We start from the raw sequence: 24778 nt of genomic DNA, 5'->3' as shown, positions 1-24778 counted from the left end.
ATAGGTTTTTCTCCTTCATCAATTTAAATATATCCTGCCACTCCCTTCTGGCTTGCAGAATTTCTGCTGAAAGATCAGCTGTTAACCTTATGGGGATTCCCTTGTGCGTTATCTGTCATTTTTCCCTTGCTGCTTTCAGTATTTTTTCTTTGTATTTAATTTTTGATAGTTTGGTTAATATGTGTCTTGGTGTGTTTCTCCTTGGATGTATCCTGTATGGGACTCTCTGTGCTCCCTGGACTTGATTAACTATTTCCTTTCCCATATTAGGGAAGTTTTTAACTATAATCTCTTCAAATATTTTCTCATCTTTTTCTTTTTCTCTTCTTCTTCTGGGACACTTATAATTCGAATGTTGGTGCATTTAATGTTTTCCCAAAGGTCTCTGAGACTGTCCTGAATTCTTTTCATTCTTTTTTGTTTATTCTGCTCTGCAGTAGTTATTTCCACTATTTTATCCTCCAGGTCACTTATCCGTTCTTCTGCCTCAGTTTTTCTGCTATGGATCCCTCTAGAGAATTTTTAATTTCATTTATTGTGTTGTTCATCACTGTTTGTTTGCTCTTTAGTTCTTCTAGGTCCTTGTTAAATGTTTCTTGTATTTTCTTCATTCTATTTCCAGGATTTTGGATCATGTTTACTATCATTATTCTGAATTCTTTTACAGGTAGACTGTCTAGTTCCTCTTCATTTGTTAGGCCTGGTGTGTTTTTGCCTTGCTCCTTCATCTGCTGTGTGTTTCTCTGTCTTCTCATTTTGCTTAACTTACTGTGTTTGGGGTCTCCTTTTTGTAGCCTGCAGGTTCGTATTTCATGTTGTTTTTGGTGTCTGTCCCCAGTGGCTAAGCTTGGTTCAGTGGGTTGTGTAGGCTTCCTGGTGGAGGGGACTAGTGCCTGTTTTCTGGTGGATGAGGCTGGATCTTCTTTCTGGTGGGCAGGTCCACATCTGCTGGTGTTTTTTGGGGTGTCTGTGGCCTTATTATGATTTTAGGCAGCCTCTCTGCTAATGCATAGGGTTGTGTTCCTGTCTTGCTAGTTGTTTGGCACAGGGTGTCCAGCACTGTAGCTTGCTGGTCGTTGAGTAGAGCTGGGTCTTAGCATTGAGATGGAGATATCTGAGAAAGCTTTCGCTGTTTGATTTTACTTGGATCTGGGAGGTCTCTTGTGGACCAGTGTCCTGAACTTGGCTCTCCCACCTCAGACGCACAGCTCTGATGCCTGGCTGGAGTAGCAAGAGTCTGTCATCCACATGGCTCAGAATAAAAGGGGAAAAAAAGAGAAAGAAACAAAGTAGAAGATAAAATAAAATAAAATAGTTATTAAAATAAAAAATAACTATTAAAAATTTTTTTAAGTAAAAAAAAAAAAAAAAAAAAGAAAGAAGAGAGCAGCCAAACCGACAAACAAGTCCACCAATGATCACAAGTGCTAAAAAGTATACTAAGAAAACAAAACTAAACTAAAAAAAAACAAAAACGGACTGACAGAACCATAGGACAAATGGTAAAAGAAAGCTATACAGAGAAAATCACACACAGAAGCATATACATACACACTCACAAAAAGAGAAAAAGGGGAAAAAAAAAAAAGTCGTTGCTCCCAAAGTCCACCTCCTCAATTTGGGATGATTCATTTTCTATTCAGGTATTCCACAGATGCAGGGTACATCAATTTGATCGTGGAGAATTAATCCGCTGCTCCTGAGGATGCTGGGAGAGACTTCCCTTTCTCTTCTTTGTTTGCACAGCTCCCGGGGTTCAGCTTTGGATTTGGCCCCGCCTCTGCATGTAGGTCACCTGAGGGCGTCTGTTCCCGCTCAGACAGGACGGGGTTAAAGGAGCAGCTGATTCAGGGGCTCTGGCTCACTCAGGCCGGGGGGAAGGAGGGGTACGGATGTGGGGCGAGCCTGCAGCAGCAGAGACCAGCATTACATTGCACCAGCCTGAGGCCGCCGTGTGTTCTCCTGGGGAAGTTGTCCCTGGATCTCAGGACCCTGGCAGTGGCGGGCTGCAAGGCTCCCAAGAGGGGAGGTGTGTATAGTGACCTGTGCTTGCACACAGGCTTCTTGGTGGCGGCAGCAGCAGCCTTTGAGTCTCACGCTTGTCTCTGGGGTCCGTGCTGATAGGCGCGGCTCACGCCTGTCTCTGGAGCTCCTTAACGCGGTGCTCTGAATCCCCTCTCCTCGCGCACCATGAAACAGAAAGGCAAGACAAAGTCTCTTGCCTCTTTGGCAGCTCCAGACTTTTTCCCAGACTCCCTCCCAGCTAGTTGTGGCACACTAGACCCCCCTCAGGCTGTGTTCAGGCAGCCAACCCCAGTCTTCTCCCTGGGATCCGACCAAAGCCTGAGCCTCAGCTCCCAGGCCCCACCCGTCCCGGCGGGTGAGCAGACAAGCCTCTCGGACTGGTGAGTGCCGGTCAGCACTGATCCTCTGTGCGGGAATCTCTCTGCTTTGCCCTCCGCACCCTAGTTGCTGCGCTCTCCTCGGTGGCCCCGAAGCTTCCCCACTCTGCCATTTGCAGTCTCTGCCCGCCAAGGGGCCTCCTAGTGTGTGGAAACCTCTCCTCCTTCACAGTTACCTCCCACTGGTGCAGGTCCCGTCGCTATTCTTTTGTCTCTGTTTTTTCTTTTACCCTACCCAGTTATGTGGGGAGTTTCTTGCCTTTTGGGAGGTCTGAGGTCTTCTGCCAGCGTTCAGTAGGTGTTCTGTAGGAGTTGTTCCACATGTAGATGTATTTTTGATGTATTTGTGGGGAGGAAGGTGATCTCCACATCTTACTCTTCTGCCATCTTGAAGCTGGAGTCCACCCCAACTTCTTGATGTCCTAAGCAGGCTTTTCTCAGCTCACAGGAGCTCACAATAATGGTGTTAAATAGCATCTGCATGGTGGATCATGGTTTTCAAAGTACATTATCTCATCTGATCCTCTCAACAAGTCTGTGAGTTGGGTTTGTTATGATTATCATATTTCTACAGGTGAGGAAATTGAGGTTCAGAGAGTTGAGAGTAACTATCAGAGCTTGAATCCAAGGTGTTGATTTCAAACCGTGTCTTCCTTATACTGCATCGTGCTACTTACTTACAGGCTCCTAAAGTATTTCTGAGGCAAACGCACACTCTAGGGATAGTCTAAGGACCAGGGAGGGAAGAAAAACTAGCATGCCTACTCGATAGGACTGGTTCTACCCCAGCTAGGATTTGATGAGTCCCATGAACTCAGGCAAATCACGTGATCTCTCTCGGTCTGAGTTTTACTTTACTTATTTAATGAACATTTGTTCATAGTGTGTACAATGTGTCAGACATGGTTCTAAGCACTTTCCAAATATTCACTCACTGAATCCTCTTGACAATCCTAGGAGGAAACTGAGGCACTGAAAGGTCACACGACCAGCAGTGGCAGGACAAGACTGCTGAGTTGATGACCTAGGTCATCTGGCCCTAGGGTCTTCACTACTACATTAGGCTACCTACTTCTTTTCTGTAAAGGGAGAGGTTGAGAGAACTGATTTCAAAGTTCTCTTCCAGCTCTACCATGCTGTGGCTCCATGGGTGACTTTCCAAAGTCCCCCTGGGCTTGGAATCACCAGACTGCCACCAGCCCACTGTTGGAACAAATGATTGCTCACGATGTTTAAGATGCCATGAATGATCACTGTCCCCCAGCCACCAGAGGCTGCTTCAAAACACAGATTCCAGATACATCTGCCTATTCTATAAGAAGTTTTGAAAAGCATTTAGCTTTGCAAGGTTTATCCTCTTCTAAAATAATTATGTGACATCAACTCTGAGAACCAATGGTAAACATTCTGTTCTGTTTTTCTTTAAACTTGTTAAAGACTTGCTTCCTTAACCTAAAAGCTTATATACTGTCATAGGGCTAAATAATAGGAATTACTCTACAATTCATAAGCCTTGAAACAATAGTTTAGTTTTTCTTCACCTTTTCCCGAGCACTGGACATATTTTTTTAACCTGACTCAGATGTATACTTTTTTTTTTAATGAAAAGAAAACCGAAGTGCTATATACCTCAATGTATTTGATTCAAAATGTTTCCCAAAATGATTCAAAATGTTTCAGGAACTCCACTTTGCTTATTTCCCTAAATTTCATTCATGTGCTCTCTTCTCTTTGTTATATGGGACTTGGAGGCAGGTGGTGTGGAACTGACCGCAGGCAGAGACACAAAGCTTTGAACTTAGGGGTCTGCTTATGCTTCGTTCAACTTCTCTCAGTCTGTACTCAGATGTCTAAGATATTAACACTGAAGCCTGGATTCTTTGTAAAATGCAGAATCTCTCTGGCAGAGCAGGCCCTTCCCTTTGGGGTCTTTAATGCAAGGCCAGACTATTAGGATGCTATGGTCAAACCCTAAGAATGTGACTACATTGTTTTGTGCTATGAAGAGGATGCCTGATGTTGGCCTTAGTCATGATTTAAAAGAAAGATGCTTCCTCAGTATTTTTGCTGCCATGAATTCCCCTTGATGAAGTGATCTCGCCTCATGGCTTCAACAACCTGAAACCTCAGTTGGAGTTCTAGCAGAGGAGCAAAACGGGGGATCAGTTAAAGAAAGGTTGATTGTCTCTAGGAAGGAAAAAAGGGCATCCTCTCGGGCTGTGTGTAGAGCCTCAGACAGTCATGAATGTAGCATAACCAGGCATCTGGCTAGCCAGCTGCTGGCTCAACACTGGTGATTCACGAGGTGATGTATGCTGCCTCGTGATGACCTAACTTCACACACCCAAGCGCATTCTCTGTTCTGAGGACCAGCCCAGTCTCTGCAATTGCCTTCAGGCCAAGTTTGAATGTACCATTGATGACAGTGAAACTCATCATTTTTCTTTCCAAACTGACTCCCTTTCTAGCTTCCTCTTTTTTTTTTTTAATGGGAGTATAGCTGCTTTACACTGCTGTGTCAGTTTCTGCTGTCCAGCATCTCGCTTCCTATTTCTATATGGCATCAATAGCCACCCTCTCCCTAAGCCTCAGGTATCAGCCATCTTTAACTCTTCTTCTTTTCCTTTATTGTTTATATCCACTTACCAACTCAAAAATTTTTCTACTGAATTAAAGGAAATCTCATACTTAGCCTCCGACAGTCTGATTTCCTTGATTCCATAATCTCCTTCCTCAAGTCCACTTCTTAGTCATGTCCATTCGTAATCTCACAAGCCTAGTGGAGAAGAGCATGCATTCAGGGATGACCCTGCCCTTATTGTCTGTGTGAACTTAGAGTGGATACTTAGATCTCCAAGCCTCAGTTCTTCACTTGTAAAACAGAAAAACACACACCTATCTAATAGAATTGTTTCCAGGTTCAAATGAAATGAATCCAGTGCCAGCAGTATATTAAATGGTCCCTTCCTTCCTTCATTTAGTCATTCGAAAATATTTACTAAGCCTGTAGTAGGGTGAATAGAGTTCCCCCGCAAAGTCATATATCCACCTGGAACCTCAAAATGTGACCTTATTTGGAAAGAGGATCTTTCCAAGTAATTAGTTAAGAATCTTGAGATGAAATTGTCCTGGATTTAGTGTGAGCCGTCAGTCCAATGTCTGGTGTCTTCCCAAGAAAAGGAGAGGACACAGAGAAATACACAGGGAAGATGGTCACGTGAAGATGAAGGCAGAGATTGCAGTTATGCTGCTACAACCTAAGGAATGCCTCGAACCACCAGAACTGTAAGAGGCAAGGAAGGATTCTTCCCTAGAACTTTTAGAGGGAGCACAACCTTGACGGACATCTTGATTTTGGACTTTTGGCCTCCAGGACTACGTGAGAAGAAATTTCTGTTGTTTTAAGCCACCAAGTTTGTGGTCATTTGTTGTGGCAGCTCTAGGAAAGTAATATAATGCCATACCACAGTACTGTTCTGGATAACTGGAAGAATACAGAAGCAAACAGAAAAGGCCTAAGTCTATGCCCTTGTGCTTAATAACTTAAATAGTTATTGTTATTATTATTTTTTGTTCGTTGGTCTAATGGGTCTTCATAATACCTAGAAGGACAGAGTCCAAAATTCTTATTATTTAGATTAAGAAAATAATCTAAAATGGAAACACTCACACCCATTTAATAGAATTATTTATAGATAGTAAGGTCAGACTTGTTATCTGTCCACTATTATTTTTCATTATTCTCTAAAGCAGGGATTGGCACCCTTTTTTTGTAAACGGTTAGGGAGCAAAAATCCTAGCTTTTGAGTGCCATTGGGTCCCTGTAGCATATTTTAGTTTAGTCTGTGTGTGCGTTTTTTAAACCTTTTAAAAATGTAGGGGCTTCCCTGGTGGCGCAGTGGTTGAGAGTCCGCCTGCCGATGCAGGGGACGCGGGTTCGTGCCTCGGTCTGGGAGGATCCCACATGCCGCAGAGTGGCTGGGCCCGTGAGCCATGGCCGCTGAGCCTGCGCGTCCGGAGCCTGTGCTCCGCAGCAGGAGAGGCCACAGCAGCGAGAGGCCTGCGTACCGCAAAAAAAAAAAGTAAAAACCATTCTTAACTTGCTGGGTGTACAAAAATAGGTCATAATTTGCCAACCCTAGCAAATGCTTCTACCTATAGTCCAGCCTGTTCCCTCAATATCCCTTGAAGGCACTGTGCACATAGGAAGACAAGAGGTAGACACATGAAATGGCTAATAATGCAAAGTACAGTATAAAGAACACTGTTGATAGATAAGTTCTGAAAACACAGGTAGTATAGGCTATAAGAGTAGATAAGGATGAGATCAGAGTGGGCTTAGACAGCTGGGGAAGGCTCATGGCAGAGGCTAAAGTTGAGCCTGGTCTTGATACACAGGAAGAGAGAAAAACTTGGAGCAGAATATATTTTATGTGTATGTGTGTATGGACTTACATACACATGTGTACAAATGCATGTATAAATAAGTGAAATATATATATCCATTCTCCTCATGAGATATCCTTAGAATTCAAATTCTCAGAATTCTACAATGATAGGGGCTTTGGAATTCCGAATGTTAAAACGTTTGCTTCTTTATCATCATTTCCTAAGGTGAATCAGATCTAAAACAGACCAAGTCCATGTGGTTTTGGTTAGCAGCCTTCACATTGCCCTTCAATCACAATCAGGAGTGACAGAGTGATTCATAGAGAAAGTTGTTCTCAGTGAGGCAGATTTTAATGCTGAGTGTACAGAGGTTTTCTGCTTTTCTTTATTCAGTTAACAGAAAAAATTTAATGTACTTACTCATAGAAATGTAAGAGATAACTCAAAAGACAGAACACCAGGTACCCTGCACTAATCAATAAAACAGAAGCAGTTCCTCGTGTAGAGTGTAAGAGCCATGGTCTATTTGTGTGTCTAACAGTGTCACACTCAGCAGAAACAGGCTGATGAATGTCTTAGTGGAAGGCCAGGAGAGGTGAAAGATGGATGAAACCAAAGTCCTTCAATTGTGCCCCAATATGTTGTTTAAACCCATGACTGTATTCTAGCCTGCATCGCTGTCATCACCTCTTATCCCTTCTTTCCATCTTATCATTGTGCAGTGAGACTCTTCACTCCTCTTCTCCACTTGTTCTTGCCCAGAACTGTTTATCAGGAACCTCAATCCGTGGGCCACCCTTCTCACTGGCCAAGGTCCCTGAGGCCCTTACCAAACTCTCTTCTAATTTTACTGCAGCTACATCAAGTCCAAGCTCAAGAAAGTTTCTCTCTGTACCAAGCATGTACTTAGTGCCCATGAAGTGGTGCCACTGTGGAGTCTAATTCTGTGGCCACAGTAAGGGTGGTATTGAAAAAGACGTTCAGGCTCAACTTCTTTTCCTTAGCCCATATATTTCTACTTGAAATCATAGACTGGTGGTCAGTAGTGAAAATCTATGGATTCCAAAAGCAAACTTCATGGGAGGGTGCTTGTACTGGTACCACTGCTTGAGCAATGACCACCAGAAGGCATTGCCTAAGTCCCTCTTACAGACCGTGTCACCCACTCAAAGGGGAAGCTCTGTTGAAAGGCTTGAGAAAGCCTTAAGGAGCACAGAGGTTACTCTTTCTCTTTTTAATGGCTTTAATTGTGTTTTCCCAATTTTGACTAAGTACGAAGCTCTGGAATTTCTGTCTATTCACTGTCCTTATCTTCATCTTTTCTTCTCCTTTCATTTTTCTCCTTTTTGTTCTTTGATTCATCTTCCTCCCAAACTGGTGGATGGAGGAGAGTGCGTTTAAGTATGAACGTGTGTGTGTGTGCATGTGCGTGTGTGTGTGTAAGGAAGAGGGCATAGGTTATGGTGAATAGAACTTTCCAGAATTTCTTCAGTGCTCTTTAACTCTTGGAAAGTCCCCAGTTCTATAAATTAGTTTTCAGGGATCTGGGGGAGAGAAAGAAAAACTGTTTTATCTAAGATTATTTTTGCTAATCAGCATTTTATTATATTATTTGAAATATGAGGATTTGTCATAACTAATTGCTCTTTTGATAAATATATATTTTGTTCAAGCTATTTTGTTAGGTACCAGAGGTATGGAGATAAAAGCTATAGGCCACATCTTCAAGGGGCTAATGAAGGACCAGTGAACATATTATCAATAGTATGAAGTATGGTAAAGAATATGATAGAAATAAACAAAGGGTGCTAACTGGAGTACACAGGAAAGGCAGCTTATCCAGAATGAGGAGTTAGGGGAAAGCTAGAGAGGAGTTTCTGGGGAAGGAAATGCCTTAATGGGTTGCAAAAAAATAGGGAGAAAATGTTAACCTGACAAAATGAGTGTTAAAGGGAATTTGAGGTAGGTGAAATAATATGTGTTAAGGCAGGGCTGTGAGAGAGACTGATGGATTCTGGGAACTGCAAGTATGATAGGTTGACACATATCCAATAAGGGGTTAATGTACAAAATATACAAGGAGCTCATACAACTCAATAGCAAAACAGAACACAATTAAAAGATGGGCAAGGAACCTGAATAGACATTTTTCAAAAAAAGACACAAATGGCCAACAGGAACATGAAAAATTAATCATCAGGGAAATGCAAATTAAAACCACAATGAGATATCACCTCATACACATTAGGATGGCTATTATCAAAAAGACAAGAGATAGCAAATACTTGTTAGAATGTGAAGAAAAGGGAACCCTTGTACACCTTTGGTGGGAATGGAAACTGGTACTGCCAGTAAACACTATGAAGGTTCCTCAAGAAATTAAAAATAGAACTACCGTATGAACCAGCAATCCCACTTCTGAGTATCTATCCAAAGGAAACAATACCATTATCTGTAAGAGATACTTGTACTTCCGTGTTCATTGCATAACTATTCACAAAAGCCAAGACACGGAAAAAACCTAAATGTCCATCAATGGATGAATAGATCAAGAAGATGCGGTATATATGCATATATATACAAATGGAATATTATTCAGTCTTAACAAAAGAAGGAAATCCTGTCATTTGTGACAATGTGGATGAACCTGGAGGGTACTATGCTAAGTGGAATAAGTCAAAGAAAAACAAATGCTGTGTGATATCACTTATACGTGGAATAAAAAAAAAGTTGGATTCATAGAAACAGAGAGTAGAAAAGTGGTTGCCAGGGGCTGGGGTGGTGGGGGAATAGGGAAAGACTGGTAAAAGGGTACAAACTTGTTTTTTAATCGATCTTTATCGGAGTACAATTGCTTCACAATACTGTGTTAGTTTCTGTTGTACACCAAAGTGAATCAGCCATATGCATACATATGTCCCCATATTCCCTCCCTCTTGAGCCTCCCTCCCGCCCTCCCTATCCTACCCCTCTAGGTCATCACAAAGCACCGAGCTGATCTCCCTGTGCTATGCTGTTGCTTCCCACTAGCTATCTGTTTTACATCTGGTAGTGTATATATGTCGATGCTACTCTCACTTCGCCCCAGCTTCCCTCTCCCACCCCGTGTCCTCAAGTCCATTCTCTATGCCTACGTCTTTATTCCTGCTCTGCAACTAGGTTCATCAGTACCATTTTTTTTTTTTAGATTCCATATATATGTGTTAACATACGGTATTTGTTTTTCTCTTTCTGACTTATTTCACTCTGTATGACAGACTCTAGGACGATCCACCTCACTACAAATAACTCAATTTTGTTTCTTTTCATGGCTGAGTAATATTCCATTGTATATATGTGCCACATCTTCTTTATCCATTCATCGCTACAAACTTTCAATTAAAAGACAAATAAGGTCTGAGGATCTAATATATAACATGGTAACTATAGTTGATAACACTGTATTGTAAAATTGAAATTTGCTAAGAGAGTAGAAAAAAGAAAAAAAAGAAAGAGTAAGAATGAGACAAAAAAAGAAAATTGAGAGTAGGGTAGGGTGGCAGTGGTATGCTTGATCCATCTTGTACCACCTTACAGAGCCAACTGTGAACATTTCTTCTTAACTCTTATTCAGTAACTTTACCTTCTTTGCTTGAAATTGGCTTGGGGGGGTATTTACACCACCTAAACTGGTAAACATTACAAATCAGGGGCTTCTACTCCCCCTGACCCCAGAGTTAAACATTTGCCAGAACACCACTGAGTGTGGGGAGCACCAGGCAATAGCCAGGGCCAAGCTAAGAAACCCTTTGAATATCATACTAGAGGGTGTGGATTTTACTCAAACCATTGGGGAACCCTCAAATTATTTTAAGGGATGCAGTTACATACACGGGTTGGCTTTCAAGAAATATTACTCCAGCAGCAGTCTGGAAACAAATAGATTGCTTGGGGACGAGGATGGAGTCAGGGAGATCTACCTTTATCTTATTGGTATTGTTTTCAACACACTAATAAAACAAAAAACCTGTAAAGGGTGATAATATACAATTTTCTGTTTTCTGCTTTGTGTATATGCAGAAGGCGAGAAGAAGTAAAGATTTTTAAAGTTCGTATTTACTATGAATGAGATCAGGTTTTCTTCTGGAGAAGTCATAGAAGAAGCAGACTTAATAAGATTGTGTTAATGAAGAATGTTGAGATAGGTAAAATGATTTCTTTGGAAATATTATTTCTGGATTAAATAGGTGTTGTTAGGTGCACCCAAAGACCAGCAGCTGGTTATGGTACTTAAGAAGGTCTTAAATAAGGCTAGTGCACAGACTGAGAATGTCCACATGGGTTAATGAATGGGAGAGGTTGTGAAAACTATTACTTAATCCCAATTGAGAGTTTCCTGAGCCACTGGGGAACTGAGTTGACGTTGATAGACAAGAATAAGGTTAGAAGGAAACAGAGCATTAAACAAACAAAACAAACAATAGTTCAGTTTGACTTGTGATTTACCTGGAATTTAGAAAGCCTTGCTAGTAGCAAAAAATGTAAAATGAAGCTATGTCAACATTTTTATTAAAATAAAATAATTGTCCAGCCATTCACTGGAACAGAGACTTTATTATATACTGGCAGAGAAAATAGAAAATTTGACTGTTTCTTAACTAGTTCTTGAATACCCAGAATACAGAGTATTAAATAATGCATCGGGAGCTATAACAGCTGGTTCTGAGAGCCCAGAGACTGCAGGGAAAGCTTTAATAGCTAAAGCTCACACAAATACTAAATTAATACTTACTTATGAAAATTTAAGTGTTTACTTTTCAAATCTTTAATAATCCTTTTTTCACGAGTTGATCTTCATTCAATTGGATTGTTATCTTATCACCAGGGTCAAAAGATACTCAATATCATATAGTTTACACCATGGTTACCCTAGATCCTGTAATAATTTGGATTTTTTTTTTAAAATAAAGAACTTTTTGTTAGGTGTGGTAAAGTCCTGGTGTATACTTTTCTAGGATCTGTAACTGTGCACAAAAGGTGAACTTCAAATTTTCAACACTGAGGTGAATATGTTTTCCTGTGCAGAATCCACTAAAAACAAAAGGAGATAGGAGAGGAGGCATGGGGGCAATTATTGCACCATCATATCACATACCCAGGATCATAAAAAGTACTGTTTGCCTAAAAGTCTGAAATTGCTGCTTATGTTTTCATAAGCATTTGATTCTAAAGAAGTATCTAGATAGAAAATACCATAATCGTCAAAATTTGCTCTTTTTTTTTTTTTTTTTTTTTGCGGTACGTGGGCCCCTCACTGTTGTGGCCTTTCCCGTTGCGGAGCACAGGCTCCGGACGCGCAGGCTCAACGTCCATGGCTCACGGGCCCAGCCGCTCCGCGGCATGTGGGATCTTCCCAGACTGGGGCACGAACCTGTGTCTCCTGCATCGGCAGGCGGACTCTCAACCACTGCGCCACCAGGGAAGCCCTGCTCTGTCATTTTTTAAAGCAGGCACATATTTTAGTCCTCTTTGTACATGTCAAAACCCTGTACTTTGACCTTTCAATGTTTTTTGCTTTTTTTTTTTTTGAGATGCTGCTTGGTCAAGCACAGTGGTTTTCTTTTTTGAATTTTATTTTATTTTTTTATACAACAGGTTCTTATTAGTTATCTATTTTATACATGTTAGTGTATATATGTCAATCCCAATCTCCCAATTCATCCCCCCACCCCCCACCGCTTTCCCTGTTAATTACAAGTAATACCTACTGTTGTTAAAACACCACTTACATATTACTCATCATTTTGCAAACACTGACTAGGATCCCTACTACTGGACCAGTAACAGAACTGATCTTGTGCTTTGTCTGCCCAATTCTACTTGGAATCAGTAGTTTTCTTATGACTCTTCTGAAATGAGAATGAGTTTAGTTGAGAGTATGAAACACTGACCATTTTTTTCCACATCAGCTCTAGATAAACACAATGTAACTGGTGTTTTTCAAATTAGAAATACTTCTCAATTACTCTTACTAATACATTGACTGATTCTTGTTTACCATGATGTTGAAGCTACAAATAAGTTTATAGTTAGTGAATCATCAGGAATATTGTATTTTATTATTAATTCCTCTTCTTTATTAATTTAATTCAGTTCCTTAAGGATCACCTAACTTCCAGGATCACCTAACTTGACCTCATATTTGCCTCTGTTATTGCACTGTAGAACATTTCCAGTGTCTTGGACCTTCTCATATTAGTGACTATGAAGAAAAATAATTTCACCTTCCTATTATTTCTGAGGTTTTGTATAACTCCTGCTCACGCTGTACTCTTATAAACAATCTCTTATATTCAAGATTCTGGTCACTTTACTGGAAAATAAACAATCCTCTGCCTGTAATTACAGCCTTCAGGAAGGGGCAAGCCAGTGACCTCTCTGACTTTAGGCACAGGAATAAGCCCTGAAGATTAAATGCCTCCTATTCCCTCATCTTTTCCCTTGGCAAACTCTACTTCATTCTGGGCCAAACAAATGTGAACAAAGTGAACAGAGAAAAAGGTAAGAATTTCTTTCTACTCTTCATACATATTTTTTGCACCTGCATTTCAAATAAATCTTTGTGGCTTGTGGAGATGACAAAAACAATGCTTCCTGTGATCCAGTCACAAAAATATATTTGCAGATTTTATCAAGGACTTTTATCCAAACACTGCAGCAAATCAGACGGTCTCTGTTTACTGTGTAAATATATATACATATTTTTTGGAAGACAAAACTTTTTGTCAAAATCAACACTAATGTCTATGATCTGCAAAGCACATGCTTAGGTACAAAAAAGCATGACGAAGTGCCTAAGACCTTAAACCTATTTAGATATTTGCAGGATTAAATATATATATAGATAAACATGAGTGTAACAAAAGAGAAAGGCAAAATGTGTCTGCAGCTAGAGATGCATTAAATCAGCATAAAGGCGGTACTAACCAGAGCGCATGCCCCTGTACATTCAGTAGGTGCTCATGACATCCTCGTGAGTCCTGAGAGCACTTGTCTCTCACTTGGCCCTCTAGGCCACATGATTCTCATGAGAAGGAAATGGTCTAAAATGGATGTAGTTGTGTAGAGGACAGTCCACAGATGTTGAAAGACAATGAGACTCAGCATCACATTCCTTTGAATTCTATCAACTTTTATAACTTTGACAGTTTCAAAAGACCTTATTTTGTGTGTTTTCATAATTATATGATTCTTTTTTTTTGGTCATAGGACTTACTGGTAACAGGACAATCCCTTCCATCCCTAAGAAACACAGGTTTTTCTGATGAGTAGGGTCCCAAGTGTTGGCCACAGAAGACTGAAGAGGGGGAGAAGAAAGAAACAACTTTGATTGATATAAGAAATTTCTGCTTTCAAAGAAGGTGATTAAAGTGATAGGCTATGAGAGGCAGTGAAAGTGAGAGCTACCTAAATTATGTCCTTAGCTTCTAGAAATTCACACATTATCTTCTTCACACTAAGAATTACTTAACGAAAAGTGACTATTTAGAAATCAAAGAAAAGACAAAGTTTGGAAACACTGACAACTTTTCTAAAAAAGATAAAGTGTTTAAAAAAGTTAAATTCTCCAGCACAGTTTTACCTCCAGTGATACATTTCTCTAAGTTTAAAGTAATATGCATTCACGGTCAGAACCCACTTTAAAAAGCTGCTTAAATGACACAGCAAATAGTTAAGACCTCGAGCTTATGATATAGATAAAAATTAGTTTGTTAAATACTGGCTATGTACTTGACCATGTAGTGAAGACATAATTGCTTTTTTTTTTTTTTTTGTGCGGTACGCGGGCCTCTCAACACTGTGGCCTCTCCTGTTGCGGAGCACAGGCTCTGGACGCGCAGGCTCAGCGGCCATGGCTCACGGGCCTAGCCGCTCCGAGGCATGTGGGATCTTCCCGGACCGGGGCATGAACCCGTGTCCCCTGCATCGGTAGGCGGACATTCAACCACTGCGCCACCAGGGAAGCCCCATAATTGATTTTTTGAGCTTTATGTAAGTTAACTTTTAGCTTCATGAAAAAGTTAACTTTCACTTCCTCAGGGTGGCCTTTTGTGACTATACTACCAAATTTAGATCTTCCTCCTCATTTGCATTCACAGATGTTTATTTCCCTCGCATTATATTTCATGAATTATTATGATGTATTTGTTTGCTGGTATGACTGATTGTCATCTCCTCCCCAGTAGGTTTGCTTCATAAAGACAAGAACCAGGCCTATCTTACTCACCATTGTAATACCAGTAGGTTAGACATTCAGTAAATTCCTGTTGAATTTCTTGTTGAATCTTAGTTGTCTGAATAAATCCTTTCCTCTGTCTCTTGCTGAAAATGATGATTACAAGTTTCTGGCCATTTTATGCACTAAATAAAATGGTTAGGATTCTAGCACTTGGCTTAAACTAATAAGATGAAAGAACAAGCATGTAATGTAATTAGCTTAAATTAAATGGAAACTATTGCACGTTTTATTGTCAAGATAATTTTTAGAGATATTCGTTTTTGCTATTGACTGCTACTGCATTAGTGCTTGTAATCTGCTTAGTGCATTAGCACTAAATACTATTGATTCACTCAGAGCTAATAGACCAATTTAATCTTTGCATTTTTCCCATTTCCTGAGTAGCACTTCACCTATAGTTTAGTTAGCAGACTGGTTGCTAGATGCAAGTGTTAATCAGATTTTAAATTTAAAATGTCATCAGAAAATTTAGTATCCTACAGATTTATATTTTCTGGTACATGGATTCAAATTCTAGCAAATCATGAATAAGCCACAGATTTTTAGAAGACAACTAAGCAAGTTTAATTTTCATAAAATCAGCTCTAGAAAAGAATGCTTCACAAATCAAAACTGACCTTAATTCATGCCTTTTACTTACAGCACCATTGGAAATATCACCATTTTAATGTCCTTCGGTTGATGAACATTTTGGTGATTTACCCAAATCAAACAACTGAAGTCAGACTTTAGCCTGAATTCAGAATTGTTATTTTTTGTTTTATAGTTATATACTGTTCATAAAACACCTTCCCCTATGAGTGAACATCAGGAATAGTTAAAAGAAGCCTTTGCCCTATATTAGCATGCATTTTTAAGATATTTTTATGTCCTCTTGTTGAAAAACTAGAGAATATTTTTGAAGTATAGAAGGTAGACACACTTCATCTGCCCCACCTTAGCCTAGGTCTAGGGTGAAGTGCAGGAAACGTCTTTTCCAAGGACTTTACTCAGCAAGTCATTCATATGCAAATGAACCTGCCCGGACCATTTTAGTTAGAAAAAATATATAATTATCAGACTGGAATGTAACCAGGATCCTAGAATCACTTACCACATTCACTATTATATTAAAAAAAAAATAAAAGAGTTTTAATGACTTCAAGAGTAGCTGAGCCATCGGTTTCATTTCCCTGATAAATGAGCCCTTTACAGTCCTCCCTGGATGCTGGAGATGTGACTTACAGCACATATCTGGGCACTGAGTCATCCTGGATGCTGGGTGCCCACTGATTCAGTATCTGTGCCAATCTATGAATAAGCAACGGCAGAAATTCCTGGTGGATTTTCTATCCAAATTCTGGCAGCTCCTCATTTTTCTTATTAGAGTGAGGAGATAATAATGCAGGGCGGGATGCCATCAATGAGATAGAAGTCTGAAGTAAGGGTGTAACACCCAAAATTTGATACATTATTTGGAATAAAAACTCCATTATTACTCAAGGAGCTTAATATTCTTATCAAAATGCAAGATCCCGGGCTTCCCTGGTGGTGCAGTGGTTGAGAGTCCGCCTACCGATGCAGGGGACACGGGTTCGTGCCCCGGTCCGGGAAGATCCCACATGCCGCAGCGCGGCTGGGCCCGTGAGCCATGGCTGCTGAGCCTGTGCGTCCGGAGCCTGTGCTCCGCAACGGGAGAGGCCACAACAGTGAGAGGCCCACGTACCGCAAAAAAAAAAAAAAAAAAAGTAAGATCCCATATGCTTTCAGAAGTCTCTAATCATGTAGTAGTATGGCAATGAAAGTATGTATCAGAGCTGTGGCTTCAAAGTTTTATTAACACTTCAGCTTTTCAAAGACCCACTTTAAGATTTATTTTTTTGCCCGAACTCCTTATTGTTTGCTCCACTAACTTTACCAAATGAGTCTCCATGTAGAAATCAACTACTTAAATAAAACACAGATCACACCACTTGCTTCAAAGGATATTAAGAAAAATGAATTAATTTACATATTAGCATGTCTTATCATATATGATAATATAATCCACACGTTAAACTTATTTACATTTTTGGTGACAGTTTCAGCATTAACTGTGTTTCTTTGCTTAGTTTATTAAAACGTCATGTCTTTGCTTTTTCATTCTTTCCTGGGCTGTACCTGTGAATAAACTATAAAATGGTTTAAAGAAGGGTTAGCAGGAGGACGAGAAAAAAGCAAACGGCTTTAATGGCTCGCTCTGTAACATGTTTTCTAATACCCCCAGGGTGTGCCCTGTGATCTCAGAAAGTGTTATAAATTCTGGAAAGAAAATAATTCAAAATTCCTCTTAATAAACTAATGCAATATGGCACTTTTCATGGGATGGATAGCATGAAGAATTCAAGTAAATAAGTTAGGGAGCAGCGACTCCCTGAGCCTGGGAGACAATAAAGAAGAGTTTACAGAAGGAAAGGAATCAAGTGTAAAATTAATGAATTTCTACTTAATTTTTTTTAAGTATATTGAATCCTTAGACCTCAAGGATTTTCTTTCTTGAAAGATTTTGCTTTGGTAGCTATTACATTTGGCATATGGCCAAGATATTTGGTGTTTAGAATGAAGAATCCTCAACATTTTTCATATAGGATAACATTCTCTCATTTCGAAGCACAGGAAGTAAAAAACCCTGAAATCTGACTTCACATTTTTCATCCCTAATACAAAATACGTTCTCTTGAGAGTGCTAGACTGTTTAAATAAGACATGCCAAACCAGTATAATTACATGGATGTTATTTGTAACGTTGACTCCACATTCCCAGTTCAAATGGTGTGGTGTGGGAGATTATAGATATATGGCCTATAAAGAGTTATAAATCTTTGTTTATTTTATTAAATATTATGAGACATGCCCTGAGGATGACAGATCAATAATGGTCCTTGTGGTTTCCTGATGGAAGGCTGCAATTATTTTCTTCCATTACAACTTGAATGTAACCCAATTTTACTCATCTATCATCTTTATAATAGTAATAAAGAAACATCACTGTATGTTCATTTTTATGCCTATTCCTATTATCCCTTGTTTGCATCTTGTTTTGATTTTGTTTTCATTCAAAATTGTTCTAATCATTTTACTTTCTTCCTTTGATGGTTCTGAGTGGTGACCCTTTAACTTTGGCACTCTTTAAAACGGAGATGGAAAATTACTACTTTAAGTTTCCTTTATTTTGGGAAGCAGTTGGCTACTCTTTGAATTAGAGTATAAATGATGTTTAAAAACAAGGAAGCTTAGTACAAACAACCTGTGAGGTTAACTTTTTCTAAAACTGCATTATCTGCAAATTCTTGAATGCATAAGATAAATTACATTAGCATAGTATCTTATAGTGCCATAGGTAGTTAGAATTGAAAGTCAGGTAAAGGAGCACCTTACACCTTTTAGCTTGACTATATAGCACAATTCTGATTTAGCTGACTTTCTCTTCACCCTCCAAACCACCACCACTCCCATATCTCCCTTTTTTTTTTTCTTTTGGAACTACTAAGTGTTAAGGAGGACTTACACAAATTAAGCATTATGGAGGCAGGTCCCTCATAAGTTAGTGGGGGAAGTAAAAGACCCTCATGAGCAATAGAACCAGAATGTGTCTCTTCCAGGAAACAATCCAATAATTTGAGTTTGACTTTCTTTACACAAACAACAATACAATAATAGCTGTTAATTATTACGTGCCATGGACAAAGTTACAGCCTTTTAAACATTATTGTACTTGTCCACACCATAGTCCTGCATGGAGGAAAACGGGTTCAGTGAGTTTAAATAATGCCCTCATGGTCAGGCAGATAGAAAATCATGGGGTACAAGTCTGAACCCAGATCTCTTTAATTTCAGTCTTGTTCCATTAGGCTATGCTGCCTCCCAAAGAGATAAATTTATGGTCATCTTATTGTGCCAGGTACTTTATATTTATTATCCCACATTTTTACAAAAAGGCTGAGAAGTAGGTATTGTTACCTGCATGTTACGAATGAGATTGAGGCTCTAAGAATTAAGTAACGTGGCAGAAGTTACACAGCTGGTACGCAGGAGACCATGAGTTCCAACCTGGTGAGTCTGGCACCAAATTACATGCTTTTCCCCTACAACTGATCAATCACTGGTCATAAGATGACCAAGATATTGGTAAAAATATTTGCTACCAGTCTATTTCTATTCTTTCAAATGCTTATATGTAGAAAAAATTTTGGTAATGGGATTGCAAAAAAAAGTATAATGTCGTAACTATATTTCCTGGGTAGATGAGAGGTATTTCAAGGACCCTTTTATATTTCAACTTTGATTAAAAATCTTTCCAAAATGTATAACTCCACTTCTCTTAGTAAATATAATTTAGGGAACAGGATCTTTGTTGATTTGAGGACAAAAAATTCCCTTATTCAATATTCATTCTTATTTGGAAGAAACTGGGCTAATGTGTACTGATTCTAGTTTTTTCCTGGAATAATTGTCATGTTACTAAATCCCTTATATGATACTATTGGAGATTCAGTTAATGTGCTTAAAATAAATTTTTAATAGTTTATCCCCAAGTAGAAGGTGAGGTTTTCTTATGCTCAAATTTGGGGATTTACAAAGTCTCCAGATTATGTGGCATTTTTTCAGTTACTCTATTTTGAATAATGTGCTGTTTAGGGAACATACATTAGCCTAAAACAACTTCAATCACGATTAATTTAGGATGCTTATAGAGGTCAAATGATGAATGGGTACAAAAAGGCGGTAAAGATATTTAAGACTGAAGATTTAATTATTTGTGGGTGTAGAATCTCATAATCCTAAATGTTGGAAATCACCGTGAACAAACCCTTTAGGAATCACTTTCAAAAGCAACATAGAAAATGGTTACACTGCAAAGATCAAGAAGAACAACTAATAATCAACACTGTATTACATGAATGGATATCTGTGGCTTGGGATAAGTTTCCGAAAACAGCATCATATGTGGAATTAATGAGTTCTGAAGCACAAATAACTAAGAGGTGAAGATGATCTGCTTTGGAAACTATCAGATGACTCAAAAGACGGTTTTAGTGATGTCATCAATATAAGAAGTTGTACATGAAGAGTTTGCACAGATACTTTCATAAAATGTGAGAGTGGAAAAAGCAACATAATATGTGATCTAATATGTGATCTAAGCAAGTCAGGTCTGATACACCTGTTGGACCCACAGAATCTAAAAGACCCTTTCTTGGTCCTCTGTCTGATCCTGTGATAGAGACACATTTTGCGTAGGGTGGAAGCTCACGGAAGGCCAGAAAACCCCTGCTGCTGCGAATGTGCTCTCTAAGTCCTCGGAAGGTTACTGTTGCAGTTTTCTTAACTTTGTCCACAGAGCACACAATGGTCCCTCCATAAAGATCTGACTGATTAGTTTTGTTAATAACAAAACTACAATATATGTATCTATTCCCTAAACGTTATGCCAAAATAAAAACTTAGTTCCAAGAAATTGTCAGAAGGGTCACCTGATATCTTTGCCAAGACAAAATGGAGTTGTCTTGCTTAGAGTATTTCCAAACTTTTTTTTTTTTTTTTTTTTTGTGGTACGCGGGCCTCTCACTGTTGTGGCCTCTCCTGTTGCGGAGCACAGGCTCCGGACGCGCAGGCTCAGCGGCCATGGCTCACGGGCCTAGCTGTCCCACGGCATGTGGGACCTTCCCGGATGAGGGCACGAACCCGTGTCCCCTGCATCGGCAGGCGGACTCGCAACCACTGCGCCACCAGGGAAGCCCCTCCAAACTTTTTTGATCTTGTAAATCATTTTGTTTTTGTGTGAGTAACAGCTCTAGGTGCCGTCATTTTAAGATGAAGCTGGGAAATGACTGTATGCTGACTATTGGAACAATCTGAGGTCTTTCTGTGGCGGGTATATGAAAACTGATAACGTGGGTAGTTTCATTCTTGGAAGAATTCTGACCTTTAGTAACCAGAGAAGATAAACAGGCAAATAAATAGAAGAGATTGGAAGGTATCTGTCTCTGTGGAATTTGGCTAGTGTAAAAGTTGCCTTCCCTTGTAAGAAGACTATGTTGGCCAGTTCCACCTTGTTTCCCACAAGAATTTTTGTGATGGGAGTGATAACAGTTTCAGGTGTGGTTGGTGCATTTTGGGCATTTTTCCTGGGTGATAAACCTGCCCTGAATTTCATTGGGTAACCCTGCCTTCTTGTTCCCTTTGGAACACTAAAAAAGTCAAAGGGGTAGGATAAAGTTCAGCTGTGTTTTGAGAATTTCTAGAATTGATAAATACTTTTACATCTGGGGGCTGAAATGTACAAAATAAAACAATGAGATAAGATATCAGTATACCCTTGTAAGGTAAAGTCTCTTTAATTTTTAACAGAACAAGATTTAAATAGCAAAGTCGTGTGCTTTAGAGGCTCTGAAGGAATTCCCAGTAGACTCTTTTTTAAACTTGTTTCTGAAGCAATTCATTGGATGCAGGAAAAATGTTTTCTCTGAAATGCTATTAATATTACACTTTTATGTCCTAATTCCCAGGTTTCTGAAAGTCTCTTTGTTTCCTTTCATTCTTTGTCTTTTCCAGTGAGGAAAAGGGACAGCCTCATGAGCAATCCCATTGCTTCTTACAGATTTTGCAACATATATTAAATGTATCCAGGGAGAAATAAGTCTTAGTTGGGATATATATGTATGTATATTATGTATATTCATAGACTTTTGAGAGAGAAGAAAGTTATGTCTTTAGTTCACTATAAGATGGATTCATTTTCTCAGAAGCACTTTTCTAACTTTATAAATAAATTACTTAAGAGTTTCCATCTGGAGAAGTATCCTAGACATTTCAGCAAAAGTGAAACAAACGTTTCTGAATTATTATGCCCTTGTTATCCATCTGCAAATTATATACTTTCTTTTATCAAGGACATGTTTAATGTTCTTCCTGCTTGCAATTATAACCTTTACCACTTAGACTGAAAACTGCTAGAGTAAGTGAGATGCACATTTTCAAAGTCAAATTGTCTTTAGAAAAGCTATAGAATTTGTTCATCCAGTTATGATCACTAGTGGTCATTATGTTAGGAGGCATAACCAGGTCTGTATGTTCAAATCTGGGTCCCCACCAAGAAAGCCCAAGGCCACAGTGGACTCCCAGTTTGATGCTCTTCCTCTAGCACCAAATGATCTGAGGACTAGCAGGATAAATCCTCTGGGTATAGCTGGTAGCCTTTACTATATCTAAATCGAAGCAATAAAGAATTTCCCTAACGAGCACAGGGAAAATATCATTTCATGTAAGTACAAACAATCATCAATCGAGAATATTTACATCTATAAATATCAAATGCCAACCAGGTAAAAAGCAACAAATTAGAACTTGGTAGACACCTGCCCATTCAAGCACGAAGTTTATGTATTAAAGTCAAGATCCAAAGTATGGATTTGAGAGCAAAAATTTCCTCTGTAGTTTTCTAATTTATTCAGAGAGTATATTAGTGCATTTAAAAATGTTTATCAACATTTTAGAAGAGTTTTTTTGTTTGTTTTTAGTGAAGTTTCTTTAAGTAATGCCAAGAATAGAGACTGTTCACTCATATATCAGTGAGCGAATGGGATCTCATTAAAAAAAAAAAAAAAGCCTTCAAAACCTAAAAATTAAGCATCTTATTCTAAATGTTGTAAAGACTGCATGGCATCTCAATAATTGTGCTTTACAGGAATTGCTGTTGTGTTAAACTTTATGTACATCTGACCAGAACTACTAAAGCTGATATGAGAAACAAGGTTAATAATCTGAAAAATACTGGCAAACCTGTAAACCCAAATTGTAAAAGTATTTCATATTTTCTTTTAGTTATCACATTAACTTTTTCTCAAGCTATGATTCTACCTTTAAATGAAGATTCAATTTCTAAATTTTCTTGGAGAGAATTGGCAAATATTTGGATAAAGACCATTTACCAAGCACCAGAAAGCCCTTTATATTCTCTTCTAGACTGATACCTATTATGACTTGTACCTCATAATTTGTAAGTAGGGAACCTGTATGACTTACCCTATTGAAGCAGTGGTCGTGGTTGGGGCCATAAAAATGCTGGAGACATCTCACATTGTTTTTGTTGACGATCTTGTTGAAGAACTCATTGACATATTTGACAGGGAACGCACAGACAGCAGAGCGATTCATTGGTTCGACAGAATCTGGTTTGCTTTGTGCAAACACCCCGTAGAGAATATCATCATTCAGGTTGGCACCTATTTGCTTAGCGAGCTGGGTCCCAGGCTTACTGACATACGCAGCTTGGAGAATATTAAACACTTCCTCCCTTGTGGATCTCTTTCTTCTCTTTTCTGTGAGAATACACTCCAGAGGCATTTCCATGTACGAATGCAAACCAGAGTCTACGGAACAGAACCTGATTATTCTTGTGTGAAAAGTCTGAGCATCTAGAGTTTCCCGTTGGACCGTCAAAAAGTAAATAAAATGGTTGCTTTCAAAGGCGTGGACATACTTAATGGGGTAGGAATCTCGGAACTCAGGTAGAACATCAATATAGGATTGGTCTGTCAAAAACTTAAAACCATCTTGCGTTTCCTTTAGCCTTCTCACAGATATCGAATGCAATGAATGATCTGGAAGGTAAGAAGAATTTATGGTATTGCCCACGAAGAAGTTGATGAATCGATCCTTTTCAGACAGCAGGACTTTGGTTCCCAGGGCACTCACCACACAGTCAGGACATTGGCTGGGCTCTTCATCTGCCTGTGGAGAGTACATGCAATGAACCTCCGACTGTATGTTAGCAGTATTGTCAGGTGGAAGGACGTGTCGCTGGCAGGTCCCTCTGTGGACACTGCCGCAGCTAATGAGTTGGTCATCATAGTACGTGTCAACAAGCAGAGCCATGTTGATGTTATCTTTCCAAACACCACCTGATAAATTGGCTTTGTGGCTGCAATTCTGACATGGGAAACAATCTGGGTGTTCTAGCACAGGCCCAGTCTTGTACTCAGCAACCTTCTGAAGGTCTTTGTCATTTAAAACGTAAAGGTAGTTAATGGCACCGAGGTAAATGTGATGCTTGTGGGAAACGACATTCTGAATGGGTGTTTCTGCTGTGAAGTTAGGAAGCTGATACTGCATGTTCACATTCATCTTGGACTTTACTAGTGCCTCTTTACACTCCCCATTGCTCTTCTGCACCAAGGTAAACAGAAGCACAAGGATGCCAGGTGCAAGCACAGCAGGGGCCTTCATGGTGAGAAGTTTATCTGCCAAAACATGTTTAAGGCAAGAGCAGTTTAGTTGTCATTAGAAACAAAGAAGAAACTGAAAGAACTATACCAGTTAAACTATTAGAAACAAATCTTCCTAACTGGAATTTTTACATTGAGTGAAAACAAAAAACTCTAGCTGGTTTCACATAAAGATGCATTGTGCAGTTGGACATGACTCTACATAGTCTAATTTTAGAACTCAAGCCATGAACAAGTAATTTTAGAGAACCATTATGAGATGCAAACAATGTTCTGTTCTGTAACAGCAACTAGGTTAGACTCATTCAGCAGCGAAGTCAGAAAAATAGCAAACTTCTTTCTTAACCTTTTGCTGGTTGTTTAATGTGGTTTAATATCTGTGGTTAATGACTAGGTTGATATTTAAACTTTCTCAGTTAGTCAAGTAAAGGAATTGTGGTTCAGATTCATTTATTCTACAAGTC

At 39.2% G+C, this 24778-nt stretch overlaps 1 protein-coding gene across 3 annotated transcripts in view; it reads right to left on the bottom strand.

The window, feature by feature from the left end:
* Positions 1–24778, bottom strand: part of MET (MET proto-oncogene, receptor tyrosine kinase) — a 128025-nt gene that overhangs the window by 69454 nt on the left and 33793 nt on the right. For all 3 annotated transcript variants that reach the window (XM_067746801.1, XM_067746802.1, XM_067746803.1), the window contains exon 2: positions 23113–24329. In XM_067746801.1, the coding sequence (XP_067602902.1) occupies positions 23113–24315 (1203 nt within the window). In that variant the 5' untranslated portion in view covers positions 24316–24329. The remainder of the gene's footprint in view (positions 1–23112; positions 24330–24778) is intronic.

The sequence above is a fragment of the Pseudorca crassidens genome, chromosome 8, assembly GCF_039906515.1.
Source record: "Pseudorca crassidens isolate mPseCra1 chromosome 8, mPseCra1.hap1, whole genome shotgun sequence".
NCBI classification, from domain to species: domain Eukaryota; kingdom Metazoa; phylum Chordata; class Mammalia; order Artiodactyla; family Delphinidae; genus Pseudorca; species Pseudorca crassidens.
The sequence above is the reverse complement of the archived record's forward strand: the minus strand, read 5'-3'. Positions and strand labels throughout refer to the sequence as shown.